The 25,799-nt window shown below is 42.7% G+C and overlaps 1 protein-coding gene across 2 annotated transcripts in view; it reads right to left on the minus strand.

Moving 5' to 3' along the window:
* Positions 1-25,799, minus strand: part of CRACR2A (calcium release activated channel regulator 2A) — a 208,565-nt gene that overhangs the window by 31,896 nt on the left and 150,870 nt on the right. For both annotated transcript variants that reach the window (XM_073621246.1, XM_073621245.1), the window contains exons 12-13: positions 24,067-24,403; positions 19,832-19,964 (exon numbers count right to left, since the gene is read on the minus strand). In XM_073621246.1, coding sequence (XP_073477347.1) covers positions 19,832-19,964; positions 24,067-24,403 — 470 coding nt within the window. The remainder of the gene's footprint in view (positions 1-19,831; positions 19,965-24,066; positions 24,404-25,799) is intronic.

A 25,799-nucleotide genomic window follows, 5' to 3' on the forward strand; every position in this document is an offset into this window, starting at 1 on the left:
TGGCAAATATTTTAAAACACATATTTAGTACTAGAGCTAGATGATCATATCTGCATAGTGGCTTAGTGGTTAGCACTTCTGCCTTGCACCACTGGGGAACTCTGGTTTAAATCTTGGTCAGGACACGATCTGCATGGAGTTTGCATGTTCTTCCTGTGCTTGTGTGGGTTCCCTCCTACACTCCAAAGACATGCTGTTAGGTCACTTAGCTCCTGTCCAAATTAGTCCTAGAATATAAGATAGGGACCTTAGATGGTAAGCTCCTTGAGGGCAGGAACTGATGTCACTATACAGTATATAAAGCACTGTGCAAAAATTGATGGCACGTTATAAATACCTTTAATAAATAAATACCAATTTTAAAACTTTGCTTTATATGATTCATAGATCCTAAAGTGTATGTCTTGGTAAAAAAAAAAAAACACAATCAGCACAACTTTGCAGTTTGTGCCAATTTCCCAAGTCTCTTAAAAACACTAAAGAATGGAAAAATTCACATTAATCCTACCCTAAATCGAGTGAGCTCCCAACTTCCTGTTACAGCTGCCTCAGCTTCACTGAAAACCCAAGCAATATTGTCAGTCCTGCTTGAGTTCTTCCCTGCTGGACTAGACAACACCTCTTTGTCTCCATAACAAATGTTGTGTTGCATTGTCTCAGCAAAAATGGTGCAGTTTTTTTCTTTTAGGTCCATTGTAATGATTTGGCAACCCATTGAAATGAATTGGTTCACACAATACACATTAACGCACAACATAACCCATGTTGATGCGTATATTTTACCTGATCATATTAAACTGCCCTGGTATGAAAGTGCCCTTAAGGCCCGTACACACGATCGGACTTTTTACCAACAAACATACAAATTAGCTGTTTTGGAGCACCATCCGACCGTGTGTACGCTCCATCGGACAAACTTTTTCTGTTTCCATCGGACTTTTGTTGGCTGTGCGAACGGACAAACTTTCCGGCAACAAAAGTCCGATGGAGCAAAGTTTGATCATGTATACACAAAAGCATTGGACTTTTGTACAAACTACAGTACGCGGTCGCGAGAATGTTTCCAGCGCAAACCCATCGCGCTGGTTCTCGGCGACAGGGTACTGTACATCTTTGCGCTGGCTGCAATAGGAAAAACACATTTTCCTATTGCGGCGAGCGCGAGAGGGAATTCCCCTCTGAGGGCATACCAGGCCCTTAGTTCTGGTATGGATTTTAAGGGGAACCCTCTACGCTGAAAAAACTGTGTGGGGGTCCCCCCCAAAATCCATACCAGACCCTTATCCGAGCACGCAGCCCGGCCAGTCAGGAAATGGGGTGGGGACGAGCGAGCGCCCCCCCTCCTGAGCCGTACCAGGCCGCATGCCCTCAACATGAGGGATGGGTGCTTTGGGGGAGGGGGCGCCCTGCGCCCCCCCACCCCAAAGCAACTTGTCCCCATGTTGATGAGGACAAGGGCCTCTTCCAGACAACCCTGGCTGTCAGGGTCTGCAGGCGGGGGGCTTATCGGAATCTGGCAGCCCCCTGTAATAAGGGGGCCCCAGATCCCGGCCCCCACCATTTGTGAATGAGTATGGGGTACATGGTACCCCTACCCATTCACCTAGGGAAAAAAGTGTCAATAAATAAAACACTACACAGGTTTTAAAATGAATTTATTAGGCAGCTCTGGTGTCTTCTTCCGACTTCGGAGGGAAGAAGACGATCCAGATGTCCGGGCTCCTCCACTAGCAAAAGAGCAGAAGATAGCAGAGGAGCCAGGCAGAAGGAAGCAGGCACCGGAGAAGAACCAGAGAGCGCGGAGACGACACTGGAGAGAGGGAGAAGACGCCGGAGAGACCCCCGAAGTCGGAAGAAGACTCCAGAGCTGCCTAATAAATTCATTTTAAAACCTGTGTAGTGTGTTTTATTTATTGACACTTTTTTCCCTAGGTGAATGGGTAGGGGTACGCTGTACCCCATACTCATTCACATAGGGTGGGGGGCCGGGATCTGGGGGCCCCCTTATTAAAGAGGGCTCCCAGATTCCGATAAGCCCCCCACCCGCAGACCCCGACAACCAACGGCCAGGGTTGTCGGGAAGAGGCCCTTGTCCTCATCAACATGGGGACAAGGTGCTTTGGGATGGGGGGCCGCATGCGGCCTGGTACGGCTCGTCCCCACCCCCTTTCCTGACCAGCCGGGCTGTGTGTTCGGATAAGGGTCTGGTATGGATTTGGGGGGGACCCCCACGCGTTTTTTTTCAGCGTAGGGGGTTCCCCTTAACATCCATACCAGACCTAAGGGCCTGGTATGCCCCTGGAGGGGAACCCATGCCGGTTTTTTATTTCAAATTTGCCGTGGAGTTCCTCCTCAAGATTCATACCAAACACAGTGCCTGCCATTGGCGGGGATCCAAGTTGGATCCCTGCACCAGTGTGAACCCGGCTTGCAAGGTGTCAGTCTCGCCATTTTTATTGACACAATATCAGACAACAATACAGAAGTTGACCAAAGGGTGGTGGTAAAGAGCTGAAAAACCACGTGATTTGGTGAAAGTTGGCTGGAAAAGTCCTGTCATCTGTATGCAAGACAAACTTCTGGCCACGCCCTTTGTACAAAAATCCAAGGGAAAGTTTGTACAAAGTCCTATCGTGTGTATGGGGCTTTAAAAAGTGTGGTAAATACAAAGACTGGTATAGGTTTACTGATGGTTTATGCCAGTGACATCCTTCTTTAAACTTTTCTTCTTGTTCAAGATATTTAGCCAACAAAATGCAAGGTCGTTGAGCTAATTTGTGATGGCATTTCAGCGAGATTACGAGAATAAGGTATGCATGGCTGGCTTCTTGCTAGATTTTTATCAATTCAACCTGTAAAACTATGTACAGCGGTCTGCGTTTTGCACATTTATCGAACTCAGGGGAATTATCTGACTTTAGGTTTGAAGGACCACAGAGGAAAACCTGAATGGATAATGGCGCATGTAAGGGTAAGCATATAAGCTTCCCAAGAGATGTATAAAGCTGGATTCGATGGGCTTTATTCAGATAATGTTTTGGACACTTATTGGCTATTTCAATTGTAGCCATGGTGTTAGCACTCTTGACAAACAATCCGCCAAGCACCCTGCTGCCAGACCCCTATCTATCATTTGAGACAATGAGCAGTCATTTGCGTAGTTTTGTTGCGTTTATTGCGGGATACAACTTGGGTGGGGTAAAGGAAGATATGAGATGCCCGTAGCACTTATTGTATTATCCTCACTTTGATAAGACATTGATTAGCAACTTTAGCCTTGAAATGATGCATCTCTAACATTCACAATCTAGTTCTTCTGCATATCTTCTCTGCAGACTATTGCTCCTCCTCCCCCTGCACTGACTCATGCAGAATATTGCTCCTCTTGTACAAATCCTCCACTGCAAAACTGTTAGATTACTGTTGCTTCACTTCCATTAAACCAAGAAGGGATCACTCTGAATAACCCCAGCTTGCAGACCATAAAGGTGTAGCTTCAGCAAATCAATAAACCAAAGACATACACAGCCTCTCCCCGATCAGAACTCTCCCTTGGCATCATGTGACCCCAGCTTATATGGGAGGCCTGCCCCCTGCCAATACCAAAAGGTAATTGGTCAGAGCTCCTCACATGAGCTGCCTGCCACTCAAACCTCAGTTCCAACCTCTCTTCCAGAACGATCTTCCTGAAAACAGGGGAGGCGCCTCTGGGTTAGAGCACAGGTGGTCACACCCACCACTACACTACACTATACAGTCCCAAATCAAAACAACCAGGCCCAGCCTAAAGCACAGGCCTGGCTAAATTTGCCTACACTGATCTCTCAAACCCAGAAAAACCCTATTCTAGGACCTACCTTCTGGTAGAGGGTGCTACACAATGAAACACGTTTGCTTCAACTAGTTTTGGTGTAATATCTGATCTCATTAACAAAAATGTGCTGTTGAAATTGAGGGAGCATTAATAACAATTATTCAAGTCTATATTTAAAAATGTATGTTGGTCAATTAATACACACTGGTTCAGTTCAAGGAGTGTGGAGAATAAAGCGTTCTGGATAACAAGAAGACTTAAAAAACAGTACAAGACTGACTTTTAAAGTGTGATTAATACACCACAGCAGTACTACAGAAGAGGGAAGCACACTCTATAGGAAAAACAAAGCAGAGAAGAAGGCGCTTCTAAGTGCAGTAATGAAACAATTTAATGATAAGAAAGGGTTAAAAACACTTACAACATGGAAGTGAAAAACAGGCATATCAGTGAATCCATAATGTCCAGCGGGATGCTTCCTGGGGAATAAAGAGCTACAGGTGGAAATTCCAGTCGACCAGGGTGGGAAGCACTGTGTCTCTGATCCAGGAATAAGATAAGAGCCACACTGTCCATCTTCTAAGTGTTTTTAACCCTTCCTTGTCATTAAAGTGTTTTATTACTGCACTTAGAAGCACCTTCTTCTCTGCTTTAATTAAAACACGCTGGATCTGCTGATTTTGGATTTGGTTTAAAGGCTACAGCAGGGGTAGGCAACCTCGGCCCTCCAGCTGTGGTGAATCTACATATCCCACAAGACATTGCAAGACCCTGACAATCAGTGGCATGACTCCTAGAGGCAGAGGCATGATGGGATTTTTTTTTTTTAATCAACAAGATTTTTGTTGAATAGAACACAAGGCATTACATGGTACAGTTGCATAGGTATACAATCCATAGAAAACTGGAGTTTCAATTCTCATAACATTAAATGAATGATAGTAATTATATAGCCAACTTATCTAACAAAGGACTGGGAAGCATTGCATAATACCCCGAGTTCCAAGCACTCTTGGAAAGAAAAATGCAAACAATTAAACAGCACAACAAACAGAGGAAAAAGAAATAAATAAAAAGAAAAGATCAGTCCAACTGGTAGTATACAGCAGTTACTTTGTGTTATAGAGATCCCAATTCCATCACACTAACGTCAAGTATCGCATAAGGCAAATCACTTCTGACAGGCCACTTATAGTCTCATATGGTCACCTGAAGTCAGTAGTAATCTGTCTAGAGCCAGCTGCGGGGGTGCCACCTCTGGGGAGTTCAACCAACTCTGGCAGATGTTTATACATTTTTTAGGCGATTTCCTATGATAGTAGGTGTTTTTTTCTCAGATACGGATAGTATTAACCATTTGGATCTATTGTGTCTCCGTCGGGACTTGTGCCGAAAGCCAAAGTCAGGCAATCAGCTTTCTAGCTAGGTATAAGAGCCTCGTGAGGGCGATGTACACCAGAGGGGGGTGCAGTTTCAGTGAGACTCCCCAACAGACACGTCAACGGATCCACCGTCAGCTGAACCTGGTATACATTGTTAATTTTCGTGACAATTCTGTTCCAATATCGAACCAACTTGGGGCATCTTCAGAGCATGTGGATGAGGTCACCCGGATGAGCCTGACATTTCGGACATATGGAAGTCTCTCGTCTACCCCATTTATGTAGCTGTACAGGTGTACGATATACTCGGTGCAATATAAACAGATGTGACAGCCTCTGCGCCACAGACACCGACACCAATGGTCCCACTTCAAGGATCTGTCCACCATCAATGGGACCAACATCTCACTCCCATCCCTCCCTGCAGGGTAAAAGCTCAGGGGCTTGTATGTGATAGTAAATGGGTATAAATTCTAGAGATGATACCCTTTTTCTCAGGGTCAGTGTATATGGATTCCAAGAATGTGGAGTCCTCTAACTTCAGATTAGAGTGTCTACTCTGGCAACACAAGGCATGCTGTAGCTGTATGTACTGGTAATGATGACATTTCAGCCCTGGGAATTCTCGCAGAAGTTGAATATATGGTTTTATGACAGTAATTTAGTACTTAATTGAGGAACCTTGCCCAGAATGGGTGTTTAACCCCCCTGGCGGTATTCCCGAGTCTGGCTCGGGGTGAGATTTTAGTACCAAAAGCGGTAACCCCGAGCCAGACTCGGGATCGCATCGCTGGATCCTGGAAGACGCGACTCACCTTGTCTCCGGGATCCCGCGATGTTCTCCCACTGTGTTCGGCGGCCGGATCTTCCGCCCGATCCACTGTGTGCCCTGGCTTCCGTTCCCTGCGAGCGTAGCGACGCAGGGGGTGGAACCGGCGGCAAATTCAAAATGTATAAAGCACAAACACACTGACACATTGTAAACCTATTGGATTACATTACAAAATATAATAAATATTAAAAAATTGACCTCAGATTGCCCCCCAGTGCTTTGTCCAGTGCCCCTGCCTGCAGTTTTACTGTACTTTGTGTCTGGAAACTGCAGAGCGACCATGGCATCCAAAAAGCGCGCTTCAACATCAAAAGCGACATATGACCTGCTGGAAAACAGCGACAGCGAGACAGAATCGCTTGCAGATGTGAGTAATAGCGAATCATGGGGAAGTTCGTCATCAGGCACGGAAAGCGATTTCAGCGATGATCCTGCGACTTTGCCCAGCGATGTGCGGACTTGGTGCTCGATTGATTGCGGTACAGAGCACGCAGCGCCCCCAAGATTCCCGTTTACCGGAGCGCCTGGTATAAAAGTGGAGGTTGAAGATGACAGCCCCTTGGGATACCTCCAACTCTTTTTGACTGATGAGGTCATAGAAATAATTGTTACAGAGACCAATCGGTACCAGGAACAACAAGCTGCTATACCGCAGAGGTTTTCAAGGAGCAGAAAATGGGAACCAGTGACCAAGGAGGACATCTGGAAGTTTCTGGGCCTAATTATTCTCCAGGGAGTGGTGGGCAAACCCCTGCAAAAGTGGTACTGGACAACCAACAAAATATTAGCCACTCCTTTTTTTGGCACCATAATGTCGGAATACAAATTTTCACTCATAATGAAATATCTGCATTTTCAAAATAATGACGAATTTGATGAGACTTCTCATCCAGCTCCAAAACTGAAAAAAATTTGGGACTTATATCAAATTATTCAGAAAAATTTCCAGCAGACCTATATACCAGACAGAGACGTCAGTATCGACGAAAGTCTTATGGCCTACAAAGGAAGACTTAGCTGGATACAGTACATCGCGTCTAAGAGAGCGCGATTCGGCATAAAATCATTTATGCTCTGTGAAGCCAGCACTGGTTATATATGGAATTCGGTCCTTTACACCGGGAAAGGGACGAAATTCAACGACAGATTCAGTCAATATGGAATGGCAACCGCTTCTGTTCTCACTTTGATTGAGCCATTGTTGAATCAGGGGTACTGTGTAACCACAGATAATTTTTATACTTCTCCAGAACTCTATGAGTTCCTTCTACAACACAAGACAGATGCTTACGGGACTGTTAGAGCTAACCGGCGTGACATGCCGCCAACCTTTGCCAAAAAAAAGCTCACTGCAGGAGAAATAGTTGCCTGGCAAAAAGGCAAAATGATGGCACTAAGATGGCGAGATAAAAAAGATGTGTGCCTAATGAGTACCATTCACAACACCTCTACTGTCATGGTACGTACAAAAGTTGGAAAAGATGTTATGAAACCTCAAGTCGTAATGGACTACAACAACACAATGGGAGGTGTTGACAGAGCTGACCAGGCCATGACTTTTTACCCTGCTATGAGAAAGCAACAAAAAAATATTATAAAAAAATCTTCAGGCATCTTCTTGAACAGTGCCTGTGGAACGCTTTCATTCTTCTAAAAAAAAAGAGTGACAGGCCTGTGATTCATGCAGACTTCGTTTGGAAAGTTGCAGAACTCATATTTCTGAAGCACCAAACACCAACCACTGTATATCGATCTGGACGTCGTGCTGCTGGCGTTGTGAACCCGGAACGTCTGACAGGTCGACACTTTGTGGACCACATTCCACCAACAGAAAAGAAGGCAGCACCCACAAGGATGTGTGTGGTTTGCTGCTCTAAACGTGACGACACAGGAAGGAAAGTCAGAAAAGAAACCCGGTTCTACTGTCCTGACTGTGACGTCGGACTTTGCGCTGTACCCTGTTTTAAAATTTACCATACCCAAGACATTTACTAAAAGCAATATGACTACTAATATTGCACTCTTGTTTGGACAAAAAAAATGTCAGTGTTTTTGATTTATATTATTTACTAAAATTTATTGAATAAAAAGTATTATTACTATTATATTATTATTTGTTATTATTTATAGTTATTTATTATATTATAATTTATGATTTTGTGTTTCAAACTTTATCATACCCAGGATGTCTACTAGACTCTTGTTTGGATAGATTTCAGTGAGTTATTCCTAAGAATTACAGGCCTACAATATAAAACGCCACATTTCCATGCAAAAATAATGGTACCGCTTTCAGCACCTAAAATCTGAAATAATCATACCGCCAGGGAGGTTAACAACTTTAGCTAAATCTGTGCCAAATGGGCGTTTGACAGAGAAACCCAGTCAGTCCCAATGTATTCTTGACCCCTTTTCAGATTTTCATTAATAGTTGAACTGTGGGGCAATGAGATGGGACCATAGGGAGGCCCATTTCCATATGGGATAGGGCTGTGTAGCCTGTATCAGGGCCAAGGAGTAGATCCCTAGAAGAGTCTGTAGCCATCGCAAGATCCCAGCCTGTAAAGTGTTGGGATGCAAAATAGTACATTTGTGGATGTAGAACAGCCATTCCACCCTGATATTTGGGAAGTTGCAGAGTGGCAAGCCTAATGCGCGCCACTCTACCTCTCCAGATAAGAGCCCGGAACTTCGAGTCTATACGCCAGAACCAATACTGTGGTATCCAGATCGGGGCATTATGCAGAATGTACAGTAGTTGCGGGGCCCAAATCATCTTTATGAGATTTACACGTCCAGTTACTGTCAGCGGTAACCTACACCAACTGGCATGTTTGTGTTGGAACTTTTGAAGTATTGGTTTCAGATTCAATGTTATGTATTCCTGTGGGTCCCTGGTTATCACTATACCCAAATATCTGAATGAAGTGAACACCTGTATTTGAGATACATCCTCCGACAAAGGTGCTGGAAGAGGATCCACCGGGAGAAGAGCCGACTTGTGCCAATTTATGGCAAAGCCTGACAACTGCCTGAACTGATCGATTAGGTGTATCACTGCCCTCAAAGAGTCCCCATTATATCCCAGGTACAACAGAGTGTCGTCTGCGTACAGGGAGATTTTGACCTTTCTCTGTCCCCTTCCGAAGCCCTCAATGTTGGGGGAGGCCTGCACCATAGCTGCCAAGGGTTCCAATGCAAGGGCAAACAGCAGGGGCGACAATGGGCACCCCTGCCGCGTTCCACGAAACAGAGGAGAAAAGGCTCCAATAAGGTATCGTTAATCCTTATTCTCACATAATTCATATAAAAATTGTACCCAAGATATGAATCTGTCACCTAGACCAAATCAATGCAGAACCTCCCACAAATAGTTCCACTCCACGCTGTCAAAAGCTTTGACAGCGTCAAGGGAAACTATAGCTCTGTTGCCTAGGTTATCTACTGGGATTTGAGTGTTTAGGAATAGTCTGCGGATATTCAACGCAGTAGATCGGGCAGGAATGAAGCCAGACTGGTCGTGATGGACCAAGTCTGCCACAATTCCCAACAGTCTAGTGGCCAACACCCATGCTAGTAATTTGACGTCCACGTTGAGCAGTGGGTTAGGCCTAAAGGAGTCAGGCTGTAATGGATCCTTGCCAGTCTTTGGGATAACTACTATAATAGCCTCATTCATAGAGGCGGGCAAGCCACCATCCTGAAGGGCATCATTTAGGGTTTTTAGCAGGGCAGGCAGAAGAGTATCCCCATATTTCCCGTATGTTTCCGTGGGGAGGCTGTCCACTCCTGGTGATTTATTATTGGCCATCTGTGCCATTGCTAAAGAAAAGTCCTCAAGTGTTAGTGGGCTATTAAGTGCAGCAAGGCCCTGCCTCGATATACATGGAAGGGAGCACTGGTCCAAAAAATGACCCAGCTCCTCCTGTGTGGGATGCACTTTAGACGTGTACAAATCCGAGAAGAGATGTGAGATTACTTCAGGAATTTGGGTCTGGTCAACAACCGTTTCTCCCTCTACATTTTGGATGGCCTCTATATGGGTCGTCCCCTGCTGGGCTTTAGCTATCATTGTTAGCAGGTGTCCTGTATTTTCACCCTCATTAAAGTACCTTTACTATAGGAAGAATCTCTTGTTCTCCGCTGCAGTAGTAGAAACCTGCTGATACAGGGCCTGCGCTTCTTGCCATCTACGTTCAGACTCTGAGGTGGGGGCAGAAACGTATGACTCTTCTACTCTGGCGGCCTCACTCATTACCAGATTCTCCCACTCTTTGGTTTTAGTTTAATAGCGGTAATCTGTGTGATAATTAAGCCCCGTAGATGAGCCTTCAGGGCATCCCAAACCACCGTAGATCTAGCTGTGCCCTGATTAACCACTTATGTCCTCAGTTTTATGTCGGCTGTTTGAAGGAGGATATCGTTGTTATGGCAGCAGCTAGCTCCTCTTCTTCAGCGGGCGGTCTGCTACAAGATAAAAGTGGTCTCTGCGGGGAATTCGCCGCAAGATGACTTTTATCGGTGGCGGGAGAGGGCCTCCGGCCATGCTCCGGTGCCCCCCGCCGCTTATCGCAGCCGTCGGCAGCGGCACAGGCGATCACGTCCTGTCACTAGCTGGGTATGGAGATGAGTGAGGGGAAGATGGCCCCCACCCGTCTCCATACCATTGGTGGGCGGAAGAGACATCATAACGTCACTTCCGCCCACAGCTCTTAAAGGGCCATTTTTTATTAAATAATTTTTTTAAATGACAATTTTTTTTAATTGCATTTTAGTGTAAATATGAGATCTGAGGTCTTTTTGACCCCAGATCTCATATTTAAGAGGTCCTGTCATGCTTTTTTTCTATTACAAGGGATGTTTACATTCCTTGCAATAAGAATAAAAGTGACTTTTTTTTTTTTTTTTTTTTAAAAACAGCGTAAAAATAAAAAATAAAAGGGCAGAAGCGAACGCATACGTGAGCGCCCACAGATGAAAACGGTGTTCAAACCACACATGTTAGGTATCACCGCGATCGGTAGAGAGCAATAATTCTAGCCCTAGACCTTCTCTGTAACTCAAAACATGCAACCTGTAGAATTTTTTAAACGTCGCCCATGGAGATTTTTAAGGGTAAAAGTTTGTCGCCATTCCAGGAGTGGGCACAATTTTGAAGCGTGACATGTTGGGTATCAATTTACTCGGCATAACATTATCTTTCACAATATAAAAAAATTGGGCTAACTTTACTGTTGTCTTATTTTTTAATTCAAAAAAGTGTATTTTTTCCAAAAAAAAAGTGCGCTTGTAAGACTGCTGCGCAAATACGGTGTGACAGAAAGTATTGCAATGACCGCCATTTTATTCTCTAGGGTGTTAGAAAAAAAATGTATAATGTTTGGGGGTTCTAGGTAATTTTCTAGCAAAAAAAACCTTTTTAACTTGTTAACAACAAATCTCAGAAAGAGGCTTGGTCCTTAAGTGGTTAAAGTGCATGAATTCTGTGACAGCTTTGGGAATGGGGTCAGATTCTAGAAAAATTGTGAATCAGAAGGGGTTGACCTTCCACAGCCTATGCTGATGGCTACGAGAAACAGCTACATGGACACGTAGGAGAGAGTGATCCGAGATGTTACCTGGAGCGTACATCACAGAATCAGTCAGCTGATGTGCCAAAGTATGTCCCTGACAAATATGTATGCAAGAGAGGCATAGGTGTGCGCAGCCTAATGCATTAGGGTGTGCACCCTTAAGCTCAAACACACATGCATGTCTATGTATCTACATATATATGACTCCGGCACATTGATCTCCCTGCTGGCACAGTGAAAGAGAAAAGAATAAACACTTCTCTTATGGCAGGGCCGGTAAGAGGGAGATCTTTCCCATGTTCCTGTTGATACACAGAACGATAACACTAATGCGCATGAGGGGATTAGGGTGTGCCTGGGCACACCCGGCACACCCTGTGCGCACGCCTATGAAGAGAGGCATTTGTAGGATGCTGAGTAGCAAGAAAAGCAGTTCACATTAGGATTCTGGTCCCTCCACACATCTCGCAGGCCTATTTCTGCAAGGAATCGAGCAAAGGGGGTAGGACCCCCCCCCGGCTGGGGATTGCCACTAGCTCTGGGTGAAAATGTATCCATCTGCTTACTATAGCATTGTTATAATCTCCCATCACCCAAATAGGGATGTTGGAGTAAGAGGCTATAAATTGTGCTAGACATTTCAGGCTGTCAAAGGAGAAGGGTGGAGGGACATAGATGCTTGCAATAATACATGTCAGCCCTGCTAGTTTGCATAATACAAAAATGTGCCATCCCTGATCATCAACCAAGGAGTGCAGTAACTGAAAGGAGACAGCATGCAAAATGAGTACGCTGACACCCCTTGAGTAAGCTGTATGAGTGGAGTGGGACTGGATTGGATAACTACGGTGCTTAAGTGTAGCTATAGAGTTAGCTTGTAAGTGTGTTTCCTGTAAGCACCACAGCAGGTTTGTGGGCCTTCGCCGTAGAGAAAAATGCCACCTGCTTCACTCCATCTCCCAGCCCCCTCACATTCCACAAAATCAAAGTACACACATAGGACAACAGAATGGTAAGTAACTTGTAGGGATAGTTCCAGGTGCAGAAAGTCATCAGGGGACTTCCCACATCTCCACTTAGTAGCTGGGAGCAAAAGGATTCCTCAGACAAAGTCCAGGTGAATAGGTGACAGTGTCTGCCACAAAAAGGCAATTCCAGTTCGACAAACACAAAAAATGCAGAACGTCCACCCTGCAACTAGCAGTGGCCAGTGGTGGTAAAGAAAAGAAAAACAGTAGGTAACCAAGAAGAAAAAAAAGGAAAAAAGGTCTTTGCATCCGTCTAAACAATTAAGGAGCCAGGTAACATAGTGCACGTCCATGCAGGACGATGTTAGGGGGGCCCCAATGTCTTAGTTCAACTCTGATTCAAAGGCATTTGCGAATCCAAGTCATTGGTAAAATGTAGTGCAAACAACTTATGTATTCCTCTCCGCCTTAAAGGAAGGACTGAGAAAAGAAATCAGCATGCTCAAATCTACGCCTAAGGTATCCTCATTCAGCAGTAGTAGAAAATAAAACACAATTAGGCCATGGGACCATCTTGCCCTCCATGCTCTGCTGCAGTCTCTCCCTCCCTTGAGAATCTTGTCCATCGCTGGATCGCAGATTTTGCGGCATGATGGGATTTGAAGTTTCACCACAGCTGGAGTGCAAAGGTTGCCTACCCCTGGGCTACAAGTATGTGACCTGTTTCATCTGTGACATGATATTTTTTTAATAAATCGGGGTAATTGGATATTTGATAGGAAACAAAAATAATAAGAAAACCTTTTTCATTTCAAAGTGTCAGGAAAAAAGAAGAGGGATGGAAGGTGAAAGTATAGAAAGAAAAAAGTAAATAGAAGGGGAGAGAAGGTAACAAGAGAAATGTATCATGTGGATGGAAGTTGGGAGGAGATAGAAAAATAGAAGGAAAGATCAAGAAGAGAAGATGGAAGAGAAGAGGAGGGGGTGGGATAGAAGTAGAGAAGAGAAAGCAAGATGAGAGGATAGAAGAGTAGGAAAGACCAATAGGAGAAGATGGAAGAGGGGAAAGAGACCCAGAGGAGGGGGTTGAAGGGAAAAGAAGGGGGAAAGGTTAGAAGAAGAGAGGAGAGAACAAGAGGAAGAGATGGAAGAAGAGAAGAAAATACCAAGAAAAGATGGAAAGTAAGAGGAGAGACCAAGAGGAGTTGGAAGAGAATATGAGGGGAATAGTTAGAAGTAGAGAATAGAGCAAGAGGAAGAGATGGAAGAAGAGAAGAAAAGATGATGGAAGGGAAGAGGAGAGACCAAGAGGAGGAGTTGGAATGGAATACGAGGGGGATGATCAGAAGTAGAGAGGATAGAGCAAGAGGAGGAGATGGAAAAAGGGAAGAAAAGACCAAGAAAAGATGATGGAAGGGAAGAGGAGAGACCAAGAGGAGTTAGAAAGGAATACAAGGGGAATGGTTAGAAGTAGAGAGCATAGTGCAAGAGCAAACTATGGAAGAAGCAGGGAAAAAGATGATGGAAGGGAAGAGGAGAGACCAAGAGGAGGAGTTGGAAGGGAAGAGGAGGGGATGGGATAGAAATAGAGAAGAGAGAGCAAGAGGAGATGAATAGAAGAAGAGTAGGAAAGACCAATAAGAGAAGATGGAAGGGGAGAAACCAGACCCAGAGGAGGGGTTTAAAGGGAAGAGGAGGGGAAGGGTTAGAAGTAGAGAGGAGAGAACAAGAGGAAGAGATAGAATAAGAGTAGGAAAGACCAATAAGAGAAGATGGAAGGGGAGGAGATAGACCAAGTGGAGGGGTTTGAAGGGAAGAGAAGGGGAAAGGTTAGAAGTAGAGGACAGAGCAAGAGGAAGAGATGGAAGAAGAGAAGAAAAGACCAAGAAAAGAAGATGGAATTGAAAAGGAGAGACCAAGAGGAGGATTTGGAAGGGAATATGAGGGGGGTGGGTAGACATAGAGAGGACAGAGCAAGAGAAGAAGATGGAAGGGAAGAGGAGAGACCCAAGAGGAGGATTGGGAAGGGAAGAAGAGGGGATGGGATATAAGTAGAGCAGAGAGAGCAAGAGGAGAAGGTGGAAGAAGGGTAGGAAAGACCAAGAACAGAAGATGGAATGGGAGAAGAGAGACCAAGAGGAGGAGTGGGAAGGGAAGAGGAGGGGAAGGAATAGAAGTAGAGAGGAGAGAGCAAAAGGAGAAAATAGAAGAGAAGGAAAGACCAAGAAGAGAGGATGGAAGGGGTGAGGAGAGACCAAGAGGAGGAGTTGGAAGGGAAAAGGATAGAAATAAAGAGGAGAAAGCAAGAGGAGGAGAAGGAAGAGAAGAGGGAAAGCCCAAGAACAGAAGATAAAAAGGAAGAGGAAAGACTATAAGGAGGGGTTGGAAGGTAAGGTAGGAGGAAGGGAAGGGATAGAAGTAGAGACAATAGAGCAAGAGGAGAAAATTGAAAGGAAGACCAGAGAATGGTATGAACGGTGAGAGGAGAGGATGGTAGAGAACAGAGAACAAGATTAAAGAGAAGAAAGAGACTGGGAAGGATTAAAAGAGGACAGGACAGGAATAAGAAGATAGATAAAGGGAGAGGCAAAGAGACAAGAGGGGAAGTAGAAGAGCGTTGAAGAGCAGAATGGAAATATGTAGTAGTGGATGAAAGAGTAAGGGATTGTTTACACTAGTGGCAGTCCTTGCCATCCCAATGAAAAGTGATCTGCTGTGGAACACCATGCCATAACCACTTCAGAGAAATGGAGTGCCTGTTTTCTGCGGCTACGTCATGTGTCCATCCCACTCCTTCTGTGTTAGGTTAAGGGGAGTAGTCAGGGGGCAGTAAAACCCATGGCTTGACTGCCTATTTTTATCCTCCACCCACCCCTCCCAGCCACAAGTGTGATTGAGCCCTAAAAGAAAGGAAGTTAAAAGGCAAAAACTTCAGCGTAAGAAATGTCAGTACAGCAGAGCCTATTAGACTATGCAATGAGTTCAGCTTTAAACATAAATATAAAATAAAACAAAAAGAGACAGTGATAGAAGGCATAAAAAATAAGGAAAAACATTTACAAAGCTGCACTAAAACAGGTACTTTGGCAAAAGTATATGTGAACTTACATTACCCTTTTCTCATGCAGTCAACATTTGGATGTAAGTTACTTAACAAGTAGAATGTGATTTCCTCTGCCCTGCTGGCACCAACTTCCTATCATAATAAAACTGTGTTTATTGACCACCCTGGATTTTCAATTACATCCTTTCATGCTGTGTTTTAATATAAATGATGTTGATGGGATGCAAGAAATTCTAATGTTCATGATAAATAAAGAGAAATATTCATGATGAACAAGATGCTCCCAACAAGAAACTGAAGATTGTTGACTGCAATTTTTCCATTGGCCTAATGGGAATATCGGGTAAAAACAGATTTATCTTGCAGGCTTTCAGTTCCCAAATATTAACTTATGCAAAGATCCGAACATACATGAAAGATATGTTAAAGACTGCCAAAACACTTTAGGAAAATACTTTATATGTACAATTAAAGGCCAAGTCTGTGTTTTCAAATTAATTCATTACCTCTTCTTCTTCTTTTTAAGTTTTTTTATTACTTTTTTTTTTTTTTTTTGCCCACTTTATATTAAGTTGCTGGCTGCCATGAATGATTGCCATGTACACAAAAGTGTTTCCGATGTGTCCCTAAGTGAAAATGACACAGGCCCAGCTTCTGATGCCTCCTGTTATATTCCTGTCAAATTTCCCTGGAGGCAATAGCTTTAATGCAACATCTGAAGGAGGATGGACCCAGGGGCACATCATTACGGTGCTAGCTGAAAGAGCCTGGAAAAGACAGCCAGCTCCCGATGACATAGAAGAGAAAGATGGTGGCATAGAAACTGGTATGCAGCAGAGCAGCAGATCACTACAAAATACCAATGAAATTGCTGGGTGTGTGAGTATGTTAGTTGTAGATACCACCGCAAAAAAGGTAAGAGGGAATTTTAAAAGTATGGATAAAGGTTCCACATCTATACAATGTCTCATTAGCATCGGTGTCAGAATGAAGCAGAAAATAGCCATCCTGCCCCATAATGCCCCCACTTAGAAAATAAGATCACCAGAAATTATCAGAAGAACATGACTTTTAGGCTCCATGTACACTGGGCTTTAAAAAATGCCAGTTCCCTGGCAAAACAAAACACTCACATAGAGCGTTTTTGTACCTTTAGGCACGTTTAGGAGAGCTTAGAGTTTTTTCTGCCAGAAAGCTCCAACCAAAAACGCAAACCAGAAGGGTTTTTTTTCCTGCCTAAAATTCTGAGCCTAAAATATACAGTGCCTTGAAAAAGTATTCATACCCCTTGAAATTTTCCACATTTTGTCATGTTACAACCAAAAACGTAAATGTATTTTATTGGGATTTAACCGTTTGCCTGCCGTCGATTGACGGTGGCAGAATGGCCGCCTCTTCCCTAAGGAGCCGATGCATCGCAGCTGCAGGCACCTGAGATTGCTCCTGACAGAGCGAGAACGGGGATTTGTGTGTGTAAACAAATACACAAATACACGTTCTGTTAGGGGTGAGGAGACTGATCTGTTGTTCCTAGTATATAGGAACAACGATCGTCCTCCTCCCCAAGTCAGTCCCATCCCCCCCCACAGTTAGAACACACACTGAGGGAACACATTTAATCCTTTGATCACCCCCTAGTGTAAACCCCTTCCCTGCCAGTGACATTTATACAGTAATCAGTGCATTTTATAGTACTGATCGCCATATAAATGTCAATGATTCTAAAAAAGTGTCCAATCTGTCCGCCATAAATCTATCCCCTATTTTGTAGACGCTATACCTTTTGCGCAAACCAATGATTATACGCTTATTGCAATTTTTTTTACCAAAAATATGTAGAAGAATATATATCGGCCTAAACTAATGAAGATTTTTTTTTTTTTTTAAATTGGGGATATTTATTATAGCAAAAAGTAAAAAAGTGTATTTTTCAAAATTGTCACTCTTCTTTTGTTTATAGCGCAAAAAGTAAACACCACAGAGGTGATCAAATACCACCAAAAGAAAGCTCTATTTGTGGGAAAAAAAGGGAATTTGTTTGGGTACAATGTCGCACGACTGCGCAATTGTCAGTTAAAGCAACGCAGTGTCGGATCGCAAAAAATGGCTTGATCAGGAAGGGTGTAAATGTTTCCTTAGCTGAAGTGATTAATGTGATAGACCAACACAAAGTGGCACATAATTGTGAAGTAGAAGGAAAATGATAAATGGTTTTCAATTTTTTTTTACAAATAAATATAAGTATGGTGTGCATTTGTAATCAGCCCCCTGTACTCTGATACCCTTAACTAAAATCTAGTTGAACCAATTGCCTTCAGAAGTCACCTAATTAGTAAATAGAGTCCACCAGTGTGTAATTTAATCTCAGTATAAATACAGCTGTTATGTGAAGCCCTCAGAGGTTTGTTAAAGAACCTTAGTGAACCAACAGCATCATGAAGGTATGGCACAACTGCAAACCTACCAATACATGGCCGTCCACCTAAACTGACAGGCCAGGCAAGGAGAGCACTCATTAGAGAAGCAGCCAAGAGGCCCATGGTAACTCTGGAGGAGCTGCAGAGATCCACAGCTCAGGTGGGAGAATCTGTCCACAGCACAACTATTAGTCGTGCACTCCACAAGTCTGGGCTTTATGGAAGAGTGGCAAGAAGAAAGCCATTGTTGAAAGAAAGCCATAAAAAGTCCCATTTGCAGTTTGTGAGAAGCCATGTGGGAGACAGAGCAAACATGCGTAAGAAAGTCCTCTTGTCAGATGAGACCAAAATTGTTTTTTGACATATAAGCAAAACGCTATGTGTGGTGGAAAACTAACACTGCACATCACCCTGAACAAACTATTCTCACCAAGAAACATGATGGTGGCAGCATCATGTTGTGAGGATGCTTTTTTTCAGCAGGGACAGGGAAGCTGGTAAGAGTTGGCGGGAAGATGGATGGAGCCAAATACAGGACAATCTTAGAAGAAAACCTGTTATGCCGCGTACACACGATTGGATTTTCCAACAGGTAATGTTGGATGTGAGCTTGTTGGTGGTAAGTCCAACCATGTGTATGCTCCATCAGACATTTGTTGTCGGACTTTCCGCCAACAAATGTTGGCTAGCAGGTTCTCAAATTTTCCGCCAACAAATGTTTGTTGTCAAACTTTCCGATCGTGTGTACACAAGTTCCTTTGGACAAAAGTCCATGCATGCTCGGAATCAAGTACGAGCCGGAAGCGCTCGGTCTTGTAAAACTAGCGTTCGTAATAGAGATATCACATACGTCACTACGTTCGTAATTGTTGGCCAACATTTGTGTGACCGTGTGTATGCAAGACAAGTTGGAGCCAACATCCTTCAAACAAAAATCCACGGTTTTGTTGTCGGAAAGTCCGATCGTGTGTATGGGGCATAAGAGTCTGCAAAAGAATTGAGACTGGGGCAGAAGTTCACTTTCCAGCAGATCATGACCCTAAACATACAGCCAGAGCTACAATGGAATGGTTTAGACCAAGCATATGCATATGTTAGAATGGCCCAATCAAAGTCCAGACCTAAATCCAATTAAGAATCTTTGGCAAGACTTGAAAATTGCTGTTCACAGATGCTCTCCATCCAATCTGACAGAGCTTGAGCTATTTTGCAAAGGCGAATTTGCAAAAATGTCACTCTCTAGATGTGCAAAGCTGATAGAGACATCCCCAAAAAGACTTGCAGCTGTAATTGCTGCGAAAGGTGGTTCTACAAAGTATTGACTCGGGGGGGGGGGGGGGGGGCTGAATACAAATGCACGTCACACTTTACTCTATTTACTAATTAGGCGACTTCTGAAGGCAATTGGTTCCACTAGATTTTAGTTAGGGGTATCAGAGAAAAGGGGGCTGAATACAAATGCACGCCACACTTTTCAGATATTTATTTGTGAAAATGACAAATTACAAAATGTGGCAAAATGTGTAAAATTTCAAGGGGTGTGAATACTCTTTCAAGGCACTGTACCTCTAAACATCCTAATGTGCATGGACACATAGGATAACATTGATTTCCTTCAACAGGCAAAACACAAAAGTCCTGCAGAAGCAGCGATTTTTAAGCCAGTGTGTATGGACGCTTAGAATGAAAATGAAGTCCTTTCGCAGGGATGATTTTTCCTGAGTGAAGTGAAATAAAAACTTTTTGCCGTGTGGCTGAAGTACCCCTTTAACAATGCTTACCCACTGTAGCTGAAGTCCCAGCGCAAAAATTGTCTTCGCAGAACCTTCTCAGAAATGATGTCTTCCCCACGCTAGAATTTCCCACCACAACAATTTTAAATAATCGGTCTGGAGGACTGAACGCACATTCTTCCTGAAAATATAACAGATTTTTTTTTTCACATTAAGGGCATTAATTAGTAGGTCTAACACTTCCAGATATTTATTACCTCTTACAGAGAGCATGTAAAAATGAAGGGTATGGGACTTGTATACCTCCTTAGGTATAATACAGACAGACAGTATTTTTATGTATAAAATCTTGATATTTTTATAAACATATAGTAAACATTAAAAGATTGGTTAAAATCAAATATATAAATTGTTTATTCTATGACTTTGAGATCCGTCTAACAGGTCGACACGTTTTGCGGGGAATCGCGTTTCATGAGGACCTCGGATCATACTACAAGGTACTGTAATAGTATACATAAACAGATAATTATTAAATAGCTTATCACAAAAACATTACATGTATTATACATATTATAATTATCAAATGGTTTGATTATTATAAGATGTACAGTATAATACATGTAATGTTTTTGTGATAAGCTGTTTAATAATTATCTGTTTATGTATACTATTACAGTACCTTGTAGTATGATCCGAGGTCCTGATGAAACAGGATTCGCCGCAAAGCGCGTCAACCTGTTAGACGGATCTCAAGGCCATAGAATAAACAACTTTGGATGGCTAACTTATATATATATAATTTTAACCAATCTTTTAATGTTTACTATATGTTTAATAAAATATCAAGATTTTATAGATAGAAATATTGTCTGTATTATACCTAAGGAGATATACATAAAGTCACATACCCTTCATATATTTACATTTTTGTATTATTATTTATGTGTTATTTTTATTTAATGGACTTAATGCTGAACAAGGGAAACAGATCCTGGCAAAGTAACTTTGTTTAGGCTACAGGGGCTGGACACACCATCGGCCAATTCTACGCTGCAGAGGCAGCCCCGTCCTCTTAACCCCCCTGCACCATGTCTTCCTGACCACCTAGCACCACACCCTCCTGACCCCCCAATACCATGACTTCCTGACCCCCCTGCACCGTACCCTCCTGAACCCCCTGCACGGCACCCTCCTTACCCCCCTGCACCACGTCTTCCTGACTCCCCTGTACCATACCCTCCTGACCCTCCTGTACCGTACCCTCCTAGCCCCCCTGTACCATGCCCTCTTACCCCCCTGTGCTGTGCCCCTCTGGCCTCCCTGTACTGAGCCCTCCGAACCCCCCGTCCCCTGCCCTGCTAACCCCTGACCTGCTTACCCTCTGTCCTCTGCCTTACTGATCCATATACATTGCTCTTCATACTGCTGACCTATGTACACTTCATCCTATTGACCACTGTGCACAGCTCTACTTCCCATTGACCTCTGTGCACTGCCCTACATACTATTGACCCCTGTACACCGCCCTACATACTACTGACCCCTGCACACCGCCCTGCATACTACTGGACTCTGTACACCACCCTACATACTACTGACCTCTGTACATCGCTCTACATATTACTGACCTCTGTACACTGCCCTACATACTACTTACTCTGGTCAGAAATAAGAGCAGACACCAGGCCTGAAACTAGTCAAAGAAATCAGCTTGCAGTACCATATCTGCTTTCATGATGGACTCTGGCATCATATCTGTGGGCATAACCAAATACTCCCCAGACATGAAAAAAATGTGAATGAAAGTGAATGCCGAGTGTCAGGAGCTTGCGGCACTCCTGTTCCATCATAAATAATGATATTTGAAGCGCTTCACAATGTGCATAAAGATGAATATATATGAATAAATTTAAATAAATAAATATAAATACTCAAATAAATCCAGCGGTGAATAAAAATTCCTAAAAAATCCAGCAATCAAAATAGTGTAAAATTAAAAAATTTTTAAAAATTAGTGCCACCAAATGTGTAAAAAAATCCACATAAAAAATCAACATAAAAATAAATATATAGGGATGTATTCAGAAGGTTCAATTATACAAGTGTAGAATCCGATTGGTATAAAGCTTTGATCCGGTCCCACTAGCAAAGCTGTTTAAAAACACTTGCTTAATTAAGGTGCTCATTGACATTTATAGTAACAATGTTTCTTTTGCTTCTGTTCACAACCAAGGTACACAGGCAAACTTCAATCCACTCACGTGTGCCTTATAATGATAAGGCATATGCAGGTTTTACTATAGCAGTCAGCTGCCTTAGACAGGAGCAGATTCACTGCAGTACACTGTGTGATACTGCTGATCTGCACAGAGCGTCCTTATAAGGCACACGTGAGTGGATTGAAGTTTGCCTGTGTACCTTGGTATCCTAACTATTGCACAATGATTGGTTTTTTCTCTTATCTGTTTGTCAAATGAGATCTGTTTATGATTCTCACATTGGTTGTGAACAGAAGCAAAAGAAACAGTGTTACTATAAATGTCAATGAGCACCTTAATTAAGCAAGTGTTTTTAAACAGCTTTGCTGGTGGGACCGGATCAAAGCTTTATACCAATCGGATTCTACACTTGTATAATTGAACCTTCTGAATACATCCCTATATATTTATTTTTATGTTGATTTTTTATGTGGATTTTTTTACACATTTGGTGGCACTAATTTTTTAAAATTTTTTAATTTTACACTATTTTGATTGCTGGATTTTTTAGGAATTTTTATTCACCGCTGGATTTATTTGAGTATTTATATTTATTTATTTATATTTATTCATATATATTCATCTTTATGCACATTGTGAAGCGTTTCAAATATCATTATTTATTCTTTTTAAGTGACTCTGAAAACACTCTCTTTTGATAGCAGCCTCACTTGGTTTTATGTGTAATTATCAGCTATTTAGCATCACAGCGCTTTGTGTTTTATATATTCCTGTTCCATCATAGCTGCTGGTTCCAGCATCCTAGTTTTGGCTATGATGCATTTTCCCTGTCTGTCTGTCCACCTGCAAGGTGATTGATGTAGCCAGTCTCTGGGTGGAGACCAAACCTGATTTAAGCCAGCCAAGCCTGCAGTCTCATGCTTGTGATAGCACTGGTTACATGTGCTCAAGCTGCCTGTTTGTCTGTCCTGCTCTGCTGTTTGGATTTCTATGTTGATGACCTCGGACCGGATATCTGACTATTCTCTGAACTCTGTCTGCCTTTTGACTATGGATTGACCCTGACTATTCTGAACCTTGTCTGCCTTGTACTTGGTCTCTCATTGAACCACTTTGCCTGTCTGCCAACCGCAACCGAGTACCGGTAGGCCTGCTTGCCTTATGGGTTTCTCACTGAAGCTAAATTTTAGGTAGGCTGAAATTTATTTTTAAATATGTAGTAATGCAATAAACATTATTTTAAAATACAGTTCAGTACAGAGCATATCTTTTAATAAGGTTTAAAGTAAAACATAAACATTTTAAAACAATGGGGAATAAACTGTGGCTATGAAGTCCCCCTATGTGACTATAACAGCCTCTACTCTCCTGGGAAGGCTTTCCAGAGCTCTGTGCAGGCCACTCAAGTTCCTTCACATCACACTCCTAAAACTATTGGGTTGATTTACTAAAGGCAAATAGATTGTGTGGCTTGCAAGTGTATTGTACTCTGCAAGGGCATTTTCTCCAGAGCTTAGTAAATAAGGTGAAGCTTCACTTTGCAAAGAATACCTAATCACATGCAAGGAAAATAAAATAAAATAACGGCATTTTTGCACATGATTGGATGATGAAAGTCAGCTGAGCTTCCCCTCATTTACTAAGCTCTGGAACAAATGCGATTACAGAGTACAACTACACTTTGCAAAGTGCACAATATATTTGCTTTTAGTAAATCAACCCCTACATCTTTATCTAGCTGGCTTTGTATACATCATCAAAGTCATGCTGGAATAGAAAAGGTCCTTCTTCAAACTGTTACCACAGGGTTGGAAGCACCCAATTGTCTAAAATGTCTTTGCAGTTTGTAGCATTAACACTATTCTTCAGTCTTCTTTGGAAACATCTAAACGTAATAATTTGGAGAGGTGTCCATACATTTGGCCATAAAATGTAGGTCTGATGGACAGTTGTCTACAACATTTTGGTGTTATACTTTAAATTTGTAAAATATGCTGGTATAAGACAATAGTTTCCTTTTAAATTAGCCATAGCTAAAAGGTGCATTTTTGGTAATCTTACACTTGATAGGGTCTCTTTTCCAACAGGCTGCCCTCTTGGGGAAGATGGTAATGCTTCCTCTGTCATGTGTTCCACTTTATACACATTCTCCTCCATGTCTGCAGTGATCGCCTCCTTCTCATCTTCTTCCCGCCAGTTATTTAGCGCTCTCTCCTGCTGGCTGTCCAAATACTGGGGAAGATGATCCTCCTCAATGGATATTATCCTTTGCAGTGGATGAACTTTGCTTTGTCTAGCTTCTGTGGAACTGTCCGGTTCTGTTATAGAGGAGAATGCCCCATTTAGTGCTACAGAATTCCGCTTTGAGGTGAACGCATCATCTTCTTCTGATGACTGACTGCACAATAAACACACATGTGAACAGCAATATAAGATAGAAAAACACAAAATGTACAAACAAAACCAATGAGAAGTATATGTAAAGACAAAACTTTTTTTTAAAATCTGTATCACATCAGGGAGTTTTCACTTCATGTCCTGTCTTGTAGACACAACAGGAAGTGAGAGAAAAAAATCACCCGAGTGAGGAAAATCCCCTGTTAGATTTCTGCCACTGCAACAAGTCACCTAGCAGGAAAAGTTCCTGTTCTTCTGGTGACAACTCAAAGGTTTGGATTTTCCCTCACTTTCAGGCCCAGTAGAATTGGTCACCAAGTCAAAAGGAAGGTAAATCTCCACCGGGGGAGCACAGACAGAAGTAAAAACATGACAGGATTTGATAAGTCTTCCCCACTCTATCAAAAATGAAGGCTTTAGTTATACTCTAAAGAGCAACTCAAGACAACAAGACATATTAACCTATTAAAAGAAACGCAACCCAGTAGCAACTGGTGTTCCTAGAACAGCTCCAGTTTAGCTTTAAGGAATTTGGTGAAGCCACCTCTCTGCCCACTGGAACAGCAACACATCAGTAAGCCATAAGCTCAGCCCTCTCTGCGTTCTCCTAACAGAATGTTCCCTGCCATGAGTAATCCCAGAGGAAGTCATAAGATTTGTGACGAAACCGGTGGGAAGCAGGAAGTGATCTGGAGAGGAGGCAGAGGATAGATTGAACGCTGAGAAACCGGGGCTGCAGATCCGGGATTCAGGTGACCCTATCCCCCCCTCACCACCACAGCATTACAGCACTTTAGAAGCATTCTGTTACTATGTAAATGTGAGTTGTATGAACTTTGAGCGTTTTTTAGGATTAAACATTTTTTAGACGGTACCACAATATTGTATGCCTCTATTATTCTTCCTATGTGGCATATGCGAGGAGGCTTATTGGAAGTGACCAGGAGAAAACTGGTATCCTTTTAAAGCTGGGCTATTATCAGGAGCAGGAGGTGACCAGGGAGGAGTACCAGCACACAGCAGCCAGTATACTTATAGGAGATAGAAGGATGGTCCAGGATATCTGCTGAAAACATCTTTTGGCTTATTTTATAAGCCCTTAAGGTGAGGGTACAACTGAAGGGGGAGGAGTGCACATTGCATGAAGACACCTTATCACTTTATATGGACTGTGTTGATTATATTTATATCATTATGGACTGTGTGTGATTCACAGAGCACGAGCACTTTATAATATGATTGGATTATTATTTTACGAGCACTTTATATTATGATTGGATTATTTTGTAATTCACTGTTTTATGTTACACATATCATCCAGATTACTTTACAGCTTAGGTTGTATTGATTGTTGGTTAGGAGTAGCGCGGCACATTTATATACATATCCCTGTTAGA

This window comes from Aquarana catesbeiana, linkage group LG03, assembly GCF_042186555.1.
Source record: "Aquarana catesbeiana isolate 2022-GZ linkage group LG03, ASM4218655v1, whole genome shotgun sequence".
Classification (NCBI taxonomy): domain Eukaryota; kingdom Metazoa; phylum Chordata; class Amphibia; order Anura; family Ranidae; genus Aquarana; species Aquarana catesbeiana.